Genomic DNA, 21,195 nt, shown 5'->3' with positions numbered 1-21,195 from the left:
TGGGCAGTCAGGAATGTGAATGTATGGATAGATAAGAGAAAGTCTAAATAACTCTGTTATTGTTATTTGCCTCTAGAGGCAAGTCCTCATTCTTGCTCCAAGGGCTGTTTGTGCATTTTATTTAAGTACTCCAATGCAAAATTCATAAGAGGCATCTGATACAGACAGAGTACAACTCAATGGGGAAGAAGACAAACACTGTGCATTAGCTGAGGTAACAAAATTCAAAATACAAAATGAAGAACCATTGATTCAACAACAGTTCTGCAGAAAAGCATGGTGAAGGTATAGTAGACCTCAAGCTGACCATGAGTCCGTCAATGCTAAATTACAACAAAAAACCCAAACACCCATGACACTGTCTGTACAAGGAAAGTGTTCTGTGCAAGACATGTATTTTTATCCTCATGCTCTCCCTATACACTTTTATTTGGAATGCTCTGTCTGGGTTTGGACACTGTGTTTCAAAAAAGATCTGTTACTAAGCATATAAAAATCAGCAACAAGAGTGATCAGAAGTCTAGAAAATATGACTTGTCGAGTCTGTGGAAAGGAGATGATGAGAATATACAGGAGGAGATATGATCACATTTGTGAAATACATGAAAGGTTGCTGCAAACAGAAAAATAACAGACTGCATTGCATATCCATTGAGGACAGAGCAAATAGCAAATGGTAGGAAAGAGATTTAGGTTTAACAGTAGGGGGAGAAGTCTAATGGTAAAGATAATGACTTTGAGTAACAGAGACAAATTATCTAGGGAATTCAAGGTATCTCCATCCCTGGTTGGGCAGTAGCTGGAATCATTGTTCTCATACCTTTCAGCAGCAAACCATCGTTTGAAAAAATGTAAAATTTTCATCCTGAATCCAAGAGCTTTACCCTGAGATCTGCTTGGCCCACTTCTCACCTTCTGCTACATAGGCAGCACAGCTCTTGCAGAGATGATTAGCTTGAATTCAATGTGTTGTCTGCCCTCCCCTCAGCCATGAAGCATATTTATTTCACTGCTTAGGTGGGCTCTCACAACTGGGAACCACTAGGTTAGACAAATAAGCGTTAGAAACTGCTCTCTTAGAGTTGGTCATGCCTTGAGGCAAAGGATGAATTGGAAGACCTCTTGAAGTCCCAGCTTGTCCTGTTTTCTATTATTCTATGTGTTCTCTGGGCTTTAAGCAGCTTTAAAAGCACTGCTTCTCATTCATCCTTTCTGTAAACAGAAAAATATATAAACGCACCAACATTTAGATAAACACTATAAGGCAAAAGATTTCTTGCTAACACACTGGAGTACCCATTTCTGAAAAGTTATATGAAAGATGGTTGTAAAGTATTTTCCAAAATAGGCCAGCTGATTCTAACTTACAATTTTATTTAAAGGTCAAAACATTTGAAGCCCTTCATATGCTTAAGACAGTACACATTCTAAAGAAAGTCTGCCCTCACAAACACACAGAACCAAAATGCCACATAATATTGAATACCCAGCAATACCTATGACCTGTTACATGTCCTATGTACAAACACAATATTATATTTGCTATAAGAAGCTATTCACCTTAAAAATACTAATGTCAAATAAAGAATAAGTAATCAGGAAGTATTTAAACAAGTTCATATGAAATTTAAGAAGAAAAACCAACCCCACAGAGAGAATAAACAAAAAAAATAATGTTTTTTATGTGTTATTAAAAGTTTAAAGACTTTCTTACAAATTTTCTAAATTTTTTTGAAACTTTGAAACACTTTCTTGAAACACCAGTTCAGTTCTTGCTAACTCCTGTTAGAACAAACAGAATATCTCACTATGTTTTTAGTAAAGGAGTTCAAAGTCTAAATCAAAGGCATTCTTTAGGGCCTCACATCAAACCTTCAAAATTCCTAGAGATACCTAAAGCCAACTGTTATAACCATTACTCTTCCCCTATCAAAATGCACAAATTTGATTTCTTTATCAAAATGCAACTGAGATCACTCTGCGAGCATGTTTAGGCAGAGAAATGTGATAACAGCTGATATTTAAATTCAAGACTATAAAAGAACTGCCTTCCACCTTCAATGAAAACATCAGAGAACAGCAGAAACTGCTTTGAACCCTTACTCTCCAAAAAATTACATGTATTAACTTCTTAAATGCACCACTACTCCCCTATACAATCTTGTCCTGTTACATCAACTCTTCCAATCTCAGGCCTTACTGAGGCCTTTGCAGTTTCAAGACTATCTTGGAGAAACAACATGAGGACACAGTCACAACATAATATCATGCAGAAGCATCTTTTCAGCACAGCACTGATTTTGTAATGTTACTGTATCGCCAGGAGTTTAATAACTCGTGAGACAAGTTGCTGGAGTTTACTGAGTTTACAAATGCACCACCAGATTTGATGTAAACTGGTTAATAAACTATAACATACCCTCAACAGACAGTTATTTCAAGAATGTAACAGTTCCTCCTGCTACACCACATAGTCCTGCAAAAGAGACAAAATCTAAACTCAGTAAGCATTGAATACAATGTGGTCTGATTTGAATCTAATATTTATAATAAAATTAATTTGTCTGAAAGACAACTGCTTTTGAATGCCATTTTTAAACAATCAGTATTTCAAGAGATTCTTCCCTCTTGTGAGTCTAAATTTAAAGACTCTTGCCCACTTTTAAAGAGATTAGGTTATCTATGATAACTTGTAGCTATTAACCAAGATATAGCAAGACACATGTTTAAGATAGCCCACAGCATCTAAACTTAACTCAGAAGATCATCCCCACCTCAAAGCTCATTGCTAATGTATCGTGTCTGTTGCAGTCAAACAGGTATAGACGAGATCGTAACTCATCACTTTCACATGTTTTTGGTGTTTTATGTCCCCAAGTTTCTGTCAAAAAAAGCACCATCAGTGAAGATGTTGGGGAAACGGAAAGATAGTATCATACCAAAAAACTCCTTCTTGGAAAAGGGTCTTCAAAACTTCCCTAGCATTCTGACTGACTGTGAATATGACAGTAAAACTTTAAGAAAGCCACTAAAGCAAAAATGTGCGAGGTGGCATTAAGTTGAAGAAAATTCCCATTCCGCTGGATTAAATTTCAAAATTCAAACTATTATTTTACTTTTTTTTCTCCCTTTTATGGAACTTTCAACATCCTGCGAGTATTTTAGTACTTCTTTGGCAGAGTAAAAACACATCTTACACCAGTTCTGCAGTAGCCTCACTTCTGTGTATTTTGACATTTACAATATATATACTAATTAGTCTGTTGTTTCAATGGAAAAATCAATTATTTGACATTCTCGGTTATTTAGATGTTACTCAGCTCACAGATGCACGCCGACAAAACCCAGGATGGACCATTCAGTCCCCTAACCTCACCTCCAGAGACCACTGCATTTCACCCAGTCACTGCTTTCTAGGATATGGTCCAAGCGCCTTAAGTTATGATCCCGCTCTTCTCTTTCAGATGTAAAATTAAATATTTTCTTCTTTTTTTTTTCCCCAAAGAAGCACAGAAAAATCATTATGTGACAAGATTACAGAAAGCACACACTGCCTGGTGTTAAATATCTGTTTTGGGGGTTCTTTGTTAACTAAATCCTATGTCTGTTTTACTATTTTTGAGTCCCATATGATATCAAGCCTTTCTACATCCAACTCATCCTGATTGTACCTTTTGAATGTGAGAACATCAGCACTATTGCCGTCTTCCAAAATTTTACTCAACTTTAACATTAGCAAGCCAAATAATTAGTGTAACTGCCACTCAGTATAATCTCCAAATACATTCTGCTTAGTCACTAAGAGGAAGTACTACTGCTATCATTTGTAGACAGTGCCTAAAAGAGTGATAGATGCTTTAGAGAACAGTCGTAAACACTGAGTCTTCTTGAAGAGCAAATGGTACAAGGTGTGACAACCTGACAAGTATTATCTACATAATAAAATGTCTAAGCATGTGATAAGAGTGAAGAGCAAAGAATAATGACAATTTTGAGAGAGGTCCAAAAAGCAGTACAAATTGTTAAAACAAAAGAAAAGAGTGGTGATGAAGAATTTTAGGAGGGAGCAGAGAATGAGGTAGTAGAAAGGGACGAGGACAGACCAGGGCGGGGCAAGGGGTAGGTATCTTCCTTGACTATATATATTTATATAACTTCCACTATCATTTATTTTATACTGCATAAAGTTATTACTTTTAAACTCACCTTGAACATATTTTATTTTATAATGCATAGAAACAAAAGCAAAATGACGAGTGGTGTAGCAACAAACTGTTCTAATCAGAATTCCAAATTCAGACAAAAGGCAGTGCAAAATTAGGGAAGCATAACTAACAGTGCCTGGAGTCCTAGTTTACTATTTAGTCAAAAGCAAATCTTTTTGCCTGACCCTATAAACTTAGGAATTCCTATATGTATCTCTGTTTTCAAAAAGCAAAATCAATTCATCCCTCCAGCCCTAAAATCCAAATCCTAAATACATAATGCTTTTAACACAGTGTAAATCTGAGTTTATTATTTATAAAGCAGGATAATTATTTATAAAATAGCACAATAGCTTTGTGAGGCTGATATTTACACTGCTGTGACTCACGGCCATCCATCTACTGCTTCCTCTTTCCCAAGTGAGCCTCCTGCCCCACATCTCACTCTCTCAGAGTGCCATACAGAGCCCACACAGTCCAGCTTCCTTAAGGTTTCCTTGTCAGAGATTTTGCTTCAGTCAGTGTGGTTACCCAATTTTTACCATGTCTGTGCAATCAGTGACACAGCAACTGAGCACACACAGGCCTGTAGTCAGTTGTACCTTTCTAAAACTCACTCTGCAGTTGACAGTGGTGGCTAACAGAGAGCCACCATTCTCTAGCACACCAACGTGTTTCCACACGTCTTCTCCCCGTGGGTAAATCAGATGACAATGCCACAAACACATTTAAAAGAGGTGTTTTATAGAGACATCATGGTAAACCTGTGATGCTTTGCAAATACATGAAAAGTTGGATGATTTCATAATGAAATTTCTCTTGGAAAAATTTCATCTTCTACTGGGTCAAACTGTCCATGCCCATGAAAAGCTGAAATACGTGTCTTTTCAGAGCTGTGAGTCTGACTTTAGAAGGAGAGCATTTTATCTTTAGAATTGCTAGGCAAAGGAGCTGGAAACTCATGATACTGCAAGTAGAAAAGTGTATATGCAGATCACACAGGTTGAAACAGAAATCTTTATAAATAATGGCAGCATCCTAACATCTCTTAATTTTTTTTTCTCTGTGCATCCTCTCAATACAGTTCTTTGATATAGAAACAAAGAATAAATGAAAAGTAAAAAGGCACAAGACTGATCTCATAAATCAATCCATATGCAGGAAATGTGCTGTCTAAAATCTGTTACAAAGCTTACACACACAAAACTAGATTTTATAAGAGGAAGGATGTGCATAATGTGAAGGAAGAGTCATCATCAAAAGTTCTATGCTGCATCCAAGATACTAAAAAATCCACAAAGATAAAAGTTGAAAACATGTAAATATTCTTAAAACAGCAGAGAAATACTTACACCCAGAGTACAGACATAAATTTTCTGTCACATATTATGCATATCAAATATTATGCAAATTATACATTCAAAACCCTTGTCAAAAAGACACCTTCTTAGTACATGACATTCAAAATGCACTCCAAGTGTCCCAAAAATTTCAGAAGAGAGATAGTCAAAGCATCAGAGTTTGCCACTCATCCTTTTTAAAGCAGAAGCTCCACCACAGGAACATAGTGCACAACTGTAGCTCAGCGTATTTCACAGACCAAACCAGGCCAAAGGAGAGAGCAAATCTGGAAAGCTTCTGCTTTCCATGCCATGATGTTCCAGCAAATCCTGGCAAGAATTCATGCTGACCTGATCACTATTAGTTGCTACAGACTACAACTCAATACCATCTGCATTTCCTTTCCCCAAAAACAGTAAAACAAACATAGGGAGAAGTTATGTATCTATTTTAAATCCACACATATTTACCCCAGGGAGCGAAAGGAAAAGAATAAATAGTCCACATTACAGATATGAGTCACACTACTTAATGCTCTTTTGGAAAATGCTCAAATACCACAGTGATGGGCACAGCATAAGAGTTTGAAAGACACAAGATAGAAATAGAATTAAGAAAGGAAGTAGAGCCCAGGGACCAGCCATTCATACTGACACTCAATCACCACAAATAAAAAAAAATAAATTAGAGAGAAGACATGCTTGCTGCTTTCTTCAACATTTGAACGGTTCTTGTGCTAATATCTCTAAATGCCAACTCTTGTTTTCAGCATTTTTTTTATCCTGCTACATTTCTCCATGGAATTAAATGACACAATTTTATTGCTTAGACAGACAAAAATACCTTCCACTTCAAAAGGAGCTTGCCTTCGAGGAGAATTACACTTGAACAAAGACTGCAGGATTTAGCTCTATATTTATCTCTATGCAATAACAGCAGTTCATTCATATAAATATGGGGGGTTTCTTTCTTCTTCTTTCTCTTCTCTTGACAGAAGGAAAATATCTATCAAGAGAATTAAACTCAGTAATATCCACCTAAAGATGAAGAACAATCTCTGACATTACTTTGGTGGAGAGTTGTTCTTAATAAATCTGTAGATATTTTCAGAATAAACATGTACTTGATGGTTCAAAGAAACACTTCATTTTAAGAAAAATTAAACTGGTGAGTTATTCATCTGACACCAAACCACGTCTCAGTATCCTCTAAAATATTGTAGGCTATCTATTCAAATTCTATTGACAACAGCATTTTCCTAAGAGAGTTGCTTTAGGCTATCCCTTTTGTATAAACTTTACACCATACCATTTCCCCCACAGCTTACCCAGAACTCAAGAGGACACTTTAGTGAGACATAAAGAGAAAACTGAATGCCACACAAAGTTTATCTTTAGAGTTGCTGAAGACCTTTCTTTTGTCCATTGTCTGCTTCTGAGATTCTGAAAACTACACATGAAAACAGTTCTGTTTCATTTCTTAAGTTGGTTTTACCTTGCCATTACTTGAGAACAGTTTATTCATTTGCAAGCTTACCAGTTCAAGTTGATTCAAGTATCATACTGAAATCATACTTTATATTTGATCATAAGTATTATTGTCCACAACAAAAGTTGCCAGAAACCTTCTTTAAAACAGTAATGCTATTAATATATATTTAAACTGCAACTTGAATTCCTTGAAGACCTGCAATTTGCAACTTGAACTTCCATTTCCTTCTTTGTTAAAGATTTTTAAGAGTACAGAAATTTTAGAAAACACATTTGAATTTATTTTGATATATCACACAATTTAGTAATGTAAAGGAGTCTAAATTGTTTTAAAATAAAAGTATTACAATAGCAAACAAATTGTAGAGCAAGAGGCTAAGAGGTGGTGACAAAACAGGGTATGGCTCTTTATTTCCAGTGCTCACATTACACTAACAGGTTTAAAATGTTCACCTCAAAAAAATCCTTTTTTAACAGACTTTGAAATGTTTTTAGGAGATCACCTCGACATTGAGGAGCTGTCACATAAATGATATTTGAAGCTTTTGGTATGATGCTAACAATAATGCAATGAATCTTGGAAACAGACTTCAAAGTCAGCAACTACAGCCCAGAGGACAGCTTCCAGGTGCTGAGTGTGAAAGGCCAGCTGCAGTTAACATGCCCAAGGCACAACACTAATTTCGGTATAAAAAACCGCTTAGTGCTTCAGCTTTCTCACACTCATCAAAGTCACGTCCACGATAGCAGTAGCTTTGCTTATTTTTAAGCCATTAGAAGTCAGCGTGGTTGCTCTGCCACAGAGGGAGGACAGTTTTGTCGACTTTACTCAGTGCCACCCAGCCCGGCTAGGGAAGGACACGACCCACGCCGCGCACGGGAGCGGGACCCCCGCGCTCCACCGAGACCGGCGGCCCGCCCGGGGCTGGGGCACCGCGCACGGGGAGAGACCGCACGTCCCCGGCCCCTCTGCTCCGCGAACACCGCCCCGTGCCCAGCCGGGAGACCGCGGACAGCTCCCGGTGCTGAGCCCAGCCGAGAGACAGCGGACAGCTCCCGGTGCTGAGTCGAGTGGCCTTGGACAGCTCCCGGGGCCGGTGCCAGAGCCGGGGCCGCCCCCACGGCCGTGCCCCGCTTCCCCCGGCGCCGGGGCTCACGCTTGGAAAGAGCAGCGGGGCGGGGGCGGGCGGCAGACACGTTGTCGGGGGAAGATGGCGGCGGTGGCAAACCCACCCAGCGAAGCGGCCGGAGCCCAGGCCCCGGCGGTCCCGCTCCGCCCGCCAGGGCCGCCGCCGCCAGCGTGGAGCCCGCCGCGCCCCCGAGACGGGGCTCGGTGCCGCCGGTCCGCCCCCTCCGGCGGCGCCGACCGCCGCCCCGACCCACCCCCGTCCTGCCGGTGGCACACGCCGGGTGAGGACGGCACCTGTGCGGCCATGTTGGGCGCCTGGCCCCGCCGGCGCCGGGACGCGCGGAGCCGCAGCCGCCCCGCGGAGCGCGGCCGAGACAGGCGGAGAGCCCGGTCCCCTCTCTGCCGCTCCCGCGGGTCCCCCCCGCGCCGTGCCCCACACTCGCCCGGCGCCGAGCACCCCTGCCCGCCCCTGCCCGCCCGGCTCCTCTCTCCCGCCCCGACCGTGCCGCCCCCCGGGGCTGGGGCAGAGACTTCCGCGGCCGCGGGCCCGGGAGGACGAGGAAGGGATGCGCCCGCCCTTACTTGAGCACGGATTGCTCCTTCTCCTCTTCCTTCTTCTGGCGGTCCATGACGGCCAGGATGATCTTCCGCTCTTCCTCCGTGAGGTGGCTGAGGTCCGGCATCTCGGGCTGCGGGGCCGGAGGAGGCTGAGGAGCGGCGGGGCCGCTCCGGGGCCCGGCGGGAGCCGACATGTTTGGTGGGAGCTGCCGCCGCTACGGGAAGCGCTGCCCGAACTCCGGCAGCACCAGCGGGAGCGGCCGGCGCCGGGAGAAGCACATACAAATCAATACCCTGTAATCAACCGGCAGCCTAATGACGGCCCCGCCGGGGAGGGGCGGGGTGCCCGTCAGCCCCGACCTCGCACCCACCCGCCCGGCCGCCGGCGGCAGCGGGGGGACGGGGACGGAGGGGCCCCGGGGGGCGAGCAGGGGGAGTGGGGAGGGGAGAGGGCAGCGCCGAGAGAGGAAGGGCCGGGGGCGGGGTAGGGAGGGAGAGAGGAGAGGGCAGGATTAGCGGCGGGAGAGCTGTGGTTTGGGTGCGAGCGAGATTATCTCAGCCCCGACTGCCCGGCGGGGACAGGGGGGACGGAGCCAGCGGCGGGGGGTCAGGAGACGGGGGCAGCGGCTGCCGGGGGGGGCGAGGCGGGTGCCGTGCGAGAGCGGAGCCCCGGCGCCCCGGGGCGCGCAGCGGGGGAAGCCCCAGCGGGCGAGCGCCAGTCCCGGCCGCCGGCCACGGCTCATAATTCCTCGCCGCCGTTCATGGAAGGGGCCGCGGGGCGCCGCGCCCGCCTCCCGCCGCCGCCGCCGCCTCCCGCCGCCGCTCCTCGGCCGGGCCGCGCCGCTTCCTGCCGCCGCCTCGCTTGGCTGGTGCCCTCTCGGCTGCGGGATGGAGTCCGCCTAACCCATGGCATGGCGGAGAGCCGGAGTCACGGGAGGGGGCTCCGCATCGCCCCGCCGCCTCCCCCGCCTGAGCCGAGCGGCGCGGGGCGATGCGGGGCCCGGCTGCCGCCCCTAGCGGCGCCGCGCGGGCTGGCGGCGGGGGGCGGCGGGCGGCAGCTGCCCTTATTTATTTATTTATCCTTGCACGAAAAATGGACGCGATAAAAATCACGCGAGGAAGGACAAGGAGGAGCCAAGGCGCCGGCGACGCGCTGGGAGGACCGAGCTCGGCGGCTGCGGGGGGGCGAGGGGGAGGGCGGGGAGATACTGCGCGGCCGCCGCTCCCGCCGCCGGCGCTGCCCGCGGGGCGGGCCCAGAGCGGCACCCGCTCGGCGGGGCCCAGCCCCGAGAGCAGCCCCGGAGCGAAGGAGCCGGCGGGGGGAGCGCCGGCCCCCTCGAGGAGGAGGAGGAAGCATCGGGAAGGGCGAGGGGGAAGCGGCTCTGTAGGGCGGCAGAGCCCCCATATCCCCGTCCACTCGAAGGCCCGGCGGCGCAGTCCGAAGTTCGGGCTGAGAACTGGAGAGCAGCGCCGAGGGGAGCGGCGGGATGGGCGCAGGGCCGGCCTCCCTCCCCCGAGCCGGGAGCGGCATCGCTGTTCAGCCGTGCGGGTCCAGCCCAGCAGAGCAGCTGATCCACCATCGCCCACAAACACCCTGCTGGGGTGTCCTTCGGTGTGAAATCTGCCCCAGAGACTGTCTGGACAGATTCCTCTTACCCAGAAGAGCAAGACTGTGATACCCATGAGAGAAGTCTGGAGAAGCAAGCCCTCCTCTCATGTGGACACCAGGTAGTGGTGGAAGAAAGCTCTCAAAACTCTTTTGCTACTTCTAGTCCCCCACCTGAGCTGTCATTTTGGTGGCAAGAAATTATTTCTGGAAAAAGTATCCTACAGTACTCAAAATGCCATCCAGCCCAAATAAAAGGAAAATACCCTATCCAGGAATGCTGAAGAAACAATTCAATCCAAATCTGTGGGTTTTCAGTCTACAAGTGACAGTTCTTGCTGTTCTCTCACAAGATGTAACTCACATTAGTGTTGGTTAACATCTAAGCATATGCAGCAATAATAAAGTGGTTTTGTAAGGTTTAGTTTTAACAGTTTAAAATCGTACATTACTGCAGCTGGTGCTATTTGTAATGGATCATGACATCAACTTATAACCAGGTGCAAAGGCCTGGGGAAAAAAGTCATCTTCCTGAAACTATCATGGTCCTCATTAGTTGTATTTCCACAGAGAATAAATTCTAGGATGTAGCTCCACTAGCTAACAAGTTCCACATGTAGTATTGGGCTGAAAACCATTCTTTTGGGGAAACAAATTCTGGGGGAACAGATTGCCAGAAGGATAGAGACTGGGTGTGATAAAGCCGGTCTTAACAGTAATCCATACCTATTATCATGCACATATATTAATCGAAATTTAATTTTCTCTAAAAAATGTCATTGGCATCCTTAGCTGAAGGGACCCTGTTTCATTTCTTAATGTAAAAATATGTGTAATAGATCTTTTGTTATTATACATAAACCATTGTGAAGACATTGAGCAAATTATATAGATGTAGATATCCTTGTAAAATAAACTGTATGATTTTTCATTCAGTCCTGAAAGCATTCTGCTCTTTCGGTCCACATCACCTTCACCTTTCAGACTGGATTCCAGCCAGCTGGCTCTCACCGAATTCTTTGTTTCTTCCAGGCACTAGATAAATTTGGCATTGAAGTCAAAAAGAGAAGGAAATGTAGCACCATGTGTCATCAGATTACCAAAGATAGTACAGTCCTTATCAATCTATGAATGTTGAATGGAAGAATTAACTGCACTGACCCCTTTGGGAAACTACATTTTATCCTGAGGAAGTGGAGAAAAAGAGAAATCACTCAATCACTTCTAAGAATGATTAAAAATAACCAGACCACTTGAAAGCAATCTCTCCACCCTGTCAAGTTACACAGTTGGTTCAAAAATATTTCATGCCACGCCTCAACCATAAACACTAACAGTGTTCGGGCTGTAGTTTTGATTGCAAGACATGACTACAGTCCTATGTGCATTGCTTCATTCATCTGAATTTTTTTCCAATGGACATTTACCTCTGAACTTTCTGGATTTACAGTGACTGCTTCTGTAATAATTTCATTGTGCCTATGATTTTTCACCCACAAATCACAAATACTTGCTCTCAGCATGACTGTAGAATTTCAAGAGCTTTCTTTTCTCCTTGGTATTTGTTCTGTTTCTGCTAAATCCTGTACCAGTAAGTGAATAACTATAAACAAATAAAGCCAGGGACAGGAACTGTAATCCCTATATTATTTAGCTATTGGCTTTGAAAAGAGAGAGCAGATTCAGAGCAGATGACATCCTCAATGAAAAAATGGTTCAACACAACCTTTCTGCGCTTCTACCTTCCTTTCTCCCAATCATTTCCACCTATCATTCCTCACATTTTTCTCCAAATAAAATCAAACATCATTTGCTCATGTTCCTGTCAGCCTGCACTGAATTGTCTCATGTTGTTACTGTTATTTACATGACCCAGGTGACATATTGATGAAAACATACTCAAAGCACAGACTTCTCTACCTACTCCAGAGTAATGGTGTCAATGATAATCTACAATCAACCAACAATAAAATTACTATCGTGTAGTATGATCATTTACAAAACTGATTTTTAAGGAGCATTCATTTGCAATTACCTCATCTGTAAATTTTGACCTTCATGTTCACGTCCCCAGGTACCTGCCCTTCCTGTTCATCTCAGTTCTCATTCTAAACTCACTACCACACTCTGAAAAAGAAGATTTACAATCTTCTGCTGAAATTGTTCTTTGCTGTAAAATCTGCAAATGAAAATTCACTCCAGTTGTATATTAAAAGCACATGATACTTTATTTTGGTGGCTTCTCTAAGTCATCTAAATATACTGACACCAGCAGAGTTAATAATATAAGTTTTCTGATACCCTTTTTTCAGTCTGTTCCTTTCCAGTTCTGCTAGACATGAGGGGTTCCCAAGGAAACAGTGGCATTGTAACCTGGTTTTATATATCACCACAAAACGTCTTTCACTAAGGGTCTCATTATACTTACTCCCATTTCCTTCCTCATAGCAACTACAAGAGCAAATGAGTTGGTAGATTCAAGCATAATTTAAGCATAATCCTTTCCTGAAAAGGAAATGCTAACATCTGCTTTATTATGTTTTGTATAAGGGAGAAATCCAGTGTAACTAATTATTTATGTTATTTTTGTCACAAGTTGAAACTTGGAAAACATCTTTATGTAGCTGACATGAAAGGAACTTTAAAGTATTCCATTATAGATCAGTGAGTGGAGGAAACTAAAAACATATTTTTGGTTGAAAATGTCCAGTACTCAGACTCTCAATCAAATCAGATGTATAACCAGCAAGAAATGTATCCTATAGGGCACTTCCTGTGAGCAGTTTGCAAGGAGCTCTTCAAATTCCCATTGAGGAAGGACAAAACTACACTGTAGGAATTTGTGATTCCCAGGTACCATCAAACCATCATGGACTGGTTTTCTGGTGCAGCCTTGGATCTGTCCCAGCTTTCTCCTGTCTAACATGAGGAAGCTAGTTATATTGTATAATGTCACCTACATTGCCATTTGGTTTCTTTCATGAAGATTTTGCTTACTATGTATGCTTTTTTTTTTTCTGCTCCAAGTAAATTTCTATTAGTTGGATACTTGCCCACAAGTGATTTGAAGAATGCTAGATATTTATTGGTAGAGGTTAGTTTTCTTCATTTGTTACTCTCATTTCCCATAATAAAGGGTTATCCATAGTATACACAGTATTGACCATAATACTATGTCAGCTTTACTCAATGAAATAGCCCCTCCCAATTTCACTGTCAATGATCTGTCTGCAGTAGACAGAAAAATATGGGTCTCTCGGCTAGAGCCCCCACTTTTTCCTCCTCTCCATGCATATGATCAATATCTTCACATGGTCAGAAGAAGGGGAAAGTTCTTAAATTGTTCTGAAGAGTGTAATTTAATCCTTACCCACTTCCAAACCCTTTTCTGGCTCAGGAAGTACCATTAACAAAAGCCTTTTGGATTAGAAGACTGAGGGCTCACCATGGGTATCATGGTAGCTGCTGAGGGTACGGAGGATGTTCAACCTTATTCCTAAATCAGCTTGGGTGGCAAGAGATTGATTTGCCTTCTTTCAGGGGACCAAGGAGCTGGTATCCAGGTTGTATTTTGAAATACAATATGGGAAAGTCCCTGGCACGTAGGTTTTCTGTAAGCTGAAAACTGAGGAAAAGCTCAGATCAGTTAGATTGTTTTCCAGTTCAAGGCTGAGAGAGTTGGGCTTATTCAGCCTGAAGAAGAGAAGGCTCTGGGAGACCTTACCATGACCTTTCAGTACCAAAAGGGGATCTGTAAGAAAGATGGAGATAGGTGTTTTAGTAGGTCCTGTTGCAGTGGGACAAGGGGTAATGGTTTTAAGCTGAAGGAGGGTAGACTAAATAGAAGGAAGATGTTTTATTTATCTCGAGGGTAGTAAAACACTGGAACATATTGTTCAGAGAGGTAGTGGACTAGATGACCTTTAAAGGTTCCTTCTGACCCAAACTATTCTATGATTCTATGAATGGGATACTTAAAAACATGGTTTATAGGGCTTGGGATGTTTTGTCCAAAGCAGTTATACACAGACATAAAGTTCATAAGTTTGTAAATATGATCAATGCTAAAAACTTTATCATGTCTCATTCCTGCAATTCTGTTTACATGCTCAGTTTGAAATACTCTGTCTGAAATAAGTGTGGCATATAACAAGCTGAATTTAAGGTGCAGGCTTAAGTCTTTACAGGATGTTAAACTTACTCAATATCTTCTGTCTGAATTTAACAGTTCAATTTCAATTGTTGTTCAGTTAGTTGGTTGAAACTCAGAGGAAATTTTGAAAGAAGCTAAAAATTCCTGCGTAGTTAGAGTTCTTCAGCTTTGATATATGTTTCTATCTGATTCTTGACCTGTACCAGCAATGTTTATAAATAACTGGGCAGCAAGTTAATTCTTATATTCCAACGGGCCTGACAGTAATAAGTAAAGGATTTTGTTTTCAACAGTGTAGCAATTGTTTAGCTAAAACAATCCTAGAGTCAGGAATCCTACCAAAACCATACATACCATGTATTTCTATTGGTCACTTATGGGCCATTCATTGGTGTTTATACCCTCTCTGGTATTAAAAATTGTCCACAACTTGTGGACTTTGGTCTCTTTTTAATTGTTCTGAGTTGTCAGATACTGTATGGGTTTTAAACAATGAGTATATAGACATTATTCAATACCTAAAGCACAGGCTCACATTAGCACAGTAGATGCTTTGAACACTATCACATGTTCCTGCAAGGTATGGCTGCAGCATTACCTTTCCTGTTTGCTGCCTTGTAATCTCTCTTTCCTGACTCCTTCCACATTTCCAAAACTCAAGCTGCTTCAGAAGAAAAACCAGTATTCTTAAGTCACATGCGATGGTTTGGTTTTTTTCATTCAGTCATAAGACTGTCCTTCAGAGTTGGTACAGAATATCCTGTTCCAGATCTCAGGAATATATTCATTCCTATTGTAGTGATATCTTCAAAGTCCCAACTCCTGATTTTACACAAGATCGAAATGATTGTTTGCTCTATTTTTTTTCCCCCATGGACTGTACTATGGGATTTTCTATCCCAATTCATTATTAAAAGTAGTAATAACATCCTGAACTATCATCACCATCATCATCACCATCATCATCATCATCATTATCATTATCAATGTTATTACAGTCATGCCTAGAAAGCCTAGTCATATATGAAGAGTCCGGTGCCATAGAAATTGATAGAAAAAATAGCACAGAAAACAGCCTGTTGCCACAAAAAATTCAGAGAGCCACAGAAAAAACACAGTGCACAGGTAGCTCAGATAAATGCAGCGGGTTGAAATGAGAAGACAGCAGTAAGGTAGAGAAGTGGAGAAGTGGAAGATGACTATTTCTTCATGGACATTATTGTAAGATGGTGTTAAATTGATCTTGGAGGAAAAATGAGGTGTGGTTTGGGAAGTGGAGCGTCATTGCTGGAGTAGAACTGCTTAAGGTTTTCCCAAAATAGCATTTAAGTGGGAAGTTCTCAAAGTAACATGCATCCATGTGAAACCAGCCCATTAATAAGGTCCTTCCTTTACTGGAAGCATTTGAGTTCTGACCTCTGTTGGCAGGAGAAAGAAAACACTGGCTTTCCTCGAAATCCAAAGGCAGTAGGTCTTTAAGTGTTTGGATTTTCAACCACAGTTGATTATCACAGACCTGGAATATAGCAGCTTTGATAATGAAAACATACCTGAAAGGGATGATAGTTAAAAGTTTAGCATATGGTATTTTCTATCTAGAATTTTACCTATCTAGGTTTCACATCTGCAAAATTACCAGAAAATTGATCAGGAAGTTCAATTAATTCAAATAATACATAAAGGCAGAAGTGGTAGCACTGCAAAATTCTTCCCAAAAGCATAAGGGTACAGGCAATTTTTTTTTAATTTTTTTTTTTAATTCAAGTAAACATTCAGTACAATTTTAGCTCCAGTACATGAAGAAAGGAGCTAGTATTTTGTGAAAGTTCCTTTTATACTTCAGAGACAGAAGGCACTAGAATGTCGAAAGCTGAATACTGATCGGAAAAAAAATTCTTTATTGTGTATAGAGATCATTAGCACTTATTTGACACTTTCTAGTACTGTTTCCCTTAAAAAGCTCCCCACGAGATGCCAGTTGACATATCTCAGATAAAATCAAACTGTGCAGCATAAAAAGTTTATGAACAGTCTTAATCAACATTAATCAACTTTGGCATTTTACTAGGCTGAGGGGGAAATTGCATTAGGCCAAATGAGAGTCAGCAAATGCACAGTAACATGATGATGGTTGCTTTGTGTTCTGCTCTCAAGACCAGAATTCTTAAAAGTAAAGTATGATTAAAACAAGATTAATTCACTGGCTACATTAATATAATTATATTCATAATTAGTTCCTAGTAAGTAGGAAATCAAAACATTCCGAGAAGGAATTCATATGCACAAAAGCTTGGCTATTTTTATTAGCAATACTAGTCTAAGAAAATATACAACCTTTGAGTACAACTATTATCTTCCCTAGGCTACGGTATCTTACAAATTGATGTCAAAGAAATATGTTAGGACTGCTGTCAGACAGTAAAAATATTTAAAACATTACTGGATGATAACTTTATAATTTTATTTCCAGCTTTTACTGATGATAGTGAGGTATGAGAAGCAGCAGCTTGGATACATTGTCTGTTTTTGTAGTGGAAGGGGGAAAAAAATTCTCTACAAAGAATTGTCTTGCAAAGGAAGGGATGGAAGAGAAGAGGTAATAAAATATGAGCTCATTTTTGACATTTTATCTTGCATTTCAAAGTGGTATATCAAATAATACGAAAGTGTAGCGAAATTCCTTCTTTGAATGTAAAAGGAGTTATTTCCCAGTGTGCAAGGAATCTCTTGGGGAGACGATACTTTAGACAGCTGTTAAAGCCTGCCTTGTCTCCTATAAAAAGGGCTACATCCACTATAAGATTAGTGGATGAAACTTTCAAAAGCTAGTGTTTATGAATTGGAAAGGAAAAGAACAGAACCAATAACTACTCCAAGAAAGTGTAAAACACTGAGCTAACACTGTGAGCAATAAACCTGTGGCATGTGCTCTAGCAAGAAAGTATCCAGCTGCACTGAGACTCAGATGTTTACAGTTGCTTCAGTAAAGCAGTCCTGTCCTTACAATGCTTGTCTCATTACTGTACTTCTCTCCACAACAGTGGCTAGGTTAATAATCTTGTTTACTTTTCACCAATGTGTTAACAGTGAGTACCCAAATAAATTATAGTTATCTGGGTGCATTCTTTCCTATATTTCTGTCTTGAATAAAGACAGGATCAGGCCTCATCAGCATGGGTTTAGAAAGGCAGGTCCTGCTTCACCAACCTGATCGCCTTCTGTGGCGGTGTGACCCGTTCAGTGGACGAGGAAAAGACTGTGGATGTTGTCTACCCGGACTTCACTAAAGCCTTTCAGCCTAGCACCTAACCCGCAGCAGCAGAGGATGACAGGCCAGTTACAGCACTGCTGACTCACATCCTGAAAGCAAAGAGGACATGCTGGACACACAGCTGTTCGCTTCTCTCACAAGGAACTACTTCTCATTTCGAGTCAGAAAGTTGCCTGCTGTGACTTCGTCCACCTGAGGTAGCATCTTTAGCTTTCATATATTCATCTGCTATTGCCCTGAAGTCCACACTGTTACTGTCCATGATTTCAGATCCAGCAAGCTTTTAACTCCATTGTTTTATGTCATGTTTCTTTTCTATCAGTTCATAGGATGAGAAAGACATGTAAAATGCCTCAGCTTTGCTTTATTCTCTCACAGAACATCTTAAAAAGAGGAAAAAATAAACCTGTTCACTCCCCAGATAAACCTTGTCATAGAGAGGAGTACATTGTCTCTACCTGATGATGTCCACATGCCCTCAAAATGACATTTTCTTGTCATCAGACCTTCTTTCACAGAAGCAGGATGAAGGTAGCATGAAAAAAGTAGCGCAAATTACCCTGTTTGTGTATACATATTTTTTCCTACTTGATTCTATATCATGTATATACTGATTGCCTCTTGTACTTCTCCAATTTTGGTACAATGAATTCTACATTATTTTTGAAAAAGAAGGAAAATCAGCACAATATTTTTTTCCCCAAAATAGTGATGCTACATGAAGTAAAAAATACATGACAACAGAGTAGGGTGCAACAGAGCTAATCACTTGAGAAAGAAGATCTGTGGTGATAGGAGGCAACATTTGCATGACTCAAGAAGGAATAGAAATTTCTACAGGGCATGGATTCATGAGTCAGAATCACATATAGAAAATAAGCAATGGACAAATTTTGATTTATAGAAATATTATTCTATTGAGAGTTTCTGTTCTGTGGACCATAAATTGTCTGAACTTCACTCTTGTGCTTTATAACATCACTGGAACCTCTTGTTACAGTCCATTATGTGTCTTTATTTTTCCTCATATTCTCACACACACACACAAATGTAAGAGTCTGCAGGACCTGAAGGATTATTTAAATACTGAAAGGACTTCATTTATCAAATCTCTAATCACATGACATTTAGAAGCATTTTACGTCAAGACATTATGTGAAGAAAAAAACATTAAAAAAATAATAATAAAATAGTCCACCAGACAACACATAACAGTTGTAGTATTTTCTATGTAAATGAAATTAGCTGATGGCTGAGAATAGGATTTTCCAAATCCTCTAAGCACCAGATATGAACAAATAGAGGAAAAGCTAAATTAACCTGCTTGTTTCTAAGTACAGTAGAATACAAATTGCCAGAATTATGCAAAGTACACACATGCGCGTGCATGCACACACACCCCACACAGAGGCAAACCCACCTTTCCCCCCATTCCAGAACCTAGTACCTTGCTGTGTTGGGTTGCTTAGGAGACTCTGATCCAAAGAGTTATGTCAGCAGGATTATGTAAATTCACGACAGGTCTATCAAGGCTGGGTACCTCAAAGATAGAGGGGAAGACAGAAATTTCTCTCTTGATTCTTCAAGCGTGGGAGCTGCATGCAAGGCTGACCACCTTCCTCTTTAGAAATATTACTGGCTAAGCCTTTGCTTTGTCTCCATGACAATTTCCATCTCAGTTCCTTGGATTAGTGGATAGCCCCAAACAAATATGTGCAACAAGCATCAGTCCAATCGTGCCTCAGCAAGGAGCTCAAACCTTGAAGTAGCTGCTGCTCCAGAGTCACTCCATCTTATACAGAAGATTCTGGCATGTACATACAATGCTGCAAGCAGGAAAAATCAGCTCAAGTTATGAGGGAGATGGAAAATTACAGTATTGATATTCCCAGCATGAGTGGGTACAGATGGTCAGGAACAGATTGTATCAAATTGAAGAACAATAATAAAATCATGAACTACTGAGGTTCTCCAGCTGGAGGGAAACAGAGAGTTGCAGTGATTGTGAGTGACACCATGTAAAGAGCCCTGTGAGACAGACGAGGAACCAATTAGTGGCAAAACAGCAGGTACACAGTTCAAGTAGGTGAGGATGAAAACCCTCCAAATGCTACCATGATAAAAAACCACTTTCTAAAACATCTTACAGAACCTTATTAGCAGCAGCATGCCCTCATTGACATGGCTGGGCATGAATGGGAAAGTAGGGAGAACTAATTATGGACTAAACAGGATTTGGGTATCTGGAGTTTGTTCACACAGCAGCACAGAGCTTATCCAACTTTGATAATTAAGTCATCCCTTGATGGCAAGAACATGGTCTTCTGCCCACAAAATCACATCAGAGTGGTTGTAATAAAACATGGGCACAACAGTTTTTGTTTGTTCAATGAATGTTTGGGCATATGAATTTTAGGTGCCAACAATGAGTGTGACATATATGCTGCCTTTGGAAAAAATAAATTTAAGTCAAATACTTGCAAAAGAAGCAAGTAAGAAAATCACCACTCAAATGTATGGGGTTTAAATGTCAATTCTTAAAAAAGTAATTTTTCCACTGACAGGCATAACTTTCAGGTTTCACAGAAACAAATTTTGAGTATCTTTAGCAAAACATGTCAGCAGAACTAAGAATTTCCTGGTATTTTTCAATGGCTAGAAATAGGAGGGCTGGGTCGCTGCAATGTTGTGGAGTAAAAGTATGAGAGAGGGACCAGCAAAGCAGAATTTCCCAAACACTCAGGACACAATGCCATTAATATGGAAAAAGGGAATAAATGTTTATGAAGAAAAGATAATCACATTGGCAGGCAGCAAAAAGGGGGCTCTGGATTTTAATCGTAGCTAGAATATATAAATAAAAAACAAAGGAGGAAATACTATTACCATCAAAAAAAACCCCAAACTATCCCAAATTAAAGAGGAGACTTCCACCTCATACTGAAACTGTCCTATCACCTGAAAAATAATCAATTTGGCTAATTCAAATAAGACAATAACCGTGAGAAAATCATCTTGCATTAAGCTGAAAGTAACTTAAAAATGAAGAATTGGAAGGCACAGAGTAGGATAAACCAGATCAGATCTGCTCCAATAAGGCAGCAAAAAGGAACACAAAATGATGCTCTAAACCTTGAACTGAGCACAGGAGAGTGAATCTACTGTAGAAGAACATAGAAGAAAAACCTTCAAAAGACCTGAAAGACAATTTTAGTGACTATAAGACTGACAAAGTATCACAGTCCCCCCACAGAAAATTCTTCTACATACTTACACTGAATTGAATTTGCAACATCACTGCATCTTCAGGTACTTTAAGAACAGATTACTTCTGGCAGCCTGATCTTATGCTGACCATATTTTCAGGCTGTGCACCGTCACTGAACAAACAATGCACAGCAGCAACACATGACACATACCAAACACATTGTGGTTGTCTGGA

At 41.7% G+C, this 21,195-nt stretch overlaps 1 protein-coding gene across 26 annotated transcripts in view; it reads right to left on the bottom strand.

The window, feature by feature from the left end:
* The window catches only part of RIMS2 (regulating synaptic membrane exocytosis 2), a 458,893-nt gene extending 439,183 nt beyond the window's left edge, over positions 1-19,710 (bottom strand). For 25 of the 26 annotated variants that reach the window (XM_039387618.1, XM_039387621.1, XM_039387643.1 and 22 more), the window contains exon 1: positions 8,748-9,193. In XM_039387618.1, coding sequence (XP_039243552.1) covers positions 8,748-8,917 — 170 coding nt within the window. In that variant the 5' untranslated portion in view covers positions 8,918-9,193. Of the gene's footprint in view, positions 1-8,747; positions 9,194-19,200 lie in introns of those variants that run through there. The other variant, XM_039387624.1, reaches the window with a different exon arrangement.
* Between the last annotated feature and the right edge of the window lie 1,485 nt (positions 19,711-21,195).

The sequence above is a fragment of the Pipra filicauda genome, unplaced genomic scaffold (assembly GCF_003945595.2).
Source record: "Pipra filicauda isolate LSUMZ 115617 unplaced genomic scaffold, ASM394559v2 scaffold57_size4234018_pilon, whole genome shotgun sequence".
Lineage (NCBI taxonomy): Eukaryota > Metazoa > Chordata > Aves > Passeriformes > Pipridae > Pipra > Pipra filicauda.
This window is presented reverse-complemented; position numbering and strand designations above follow the sequence as displayed.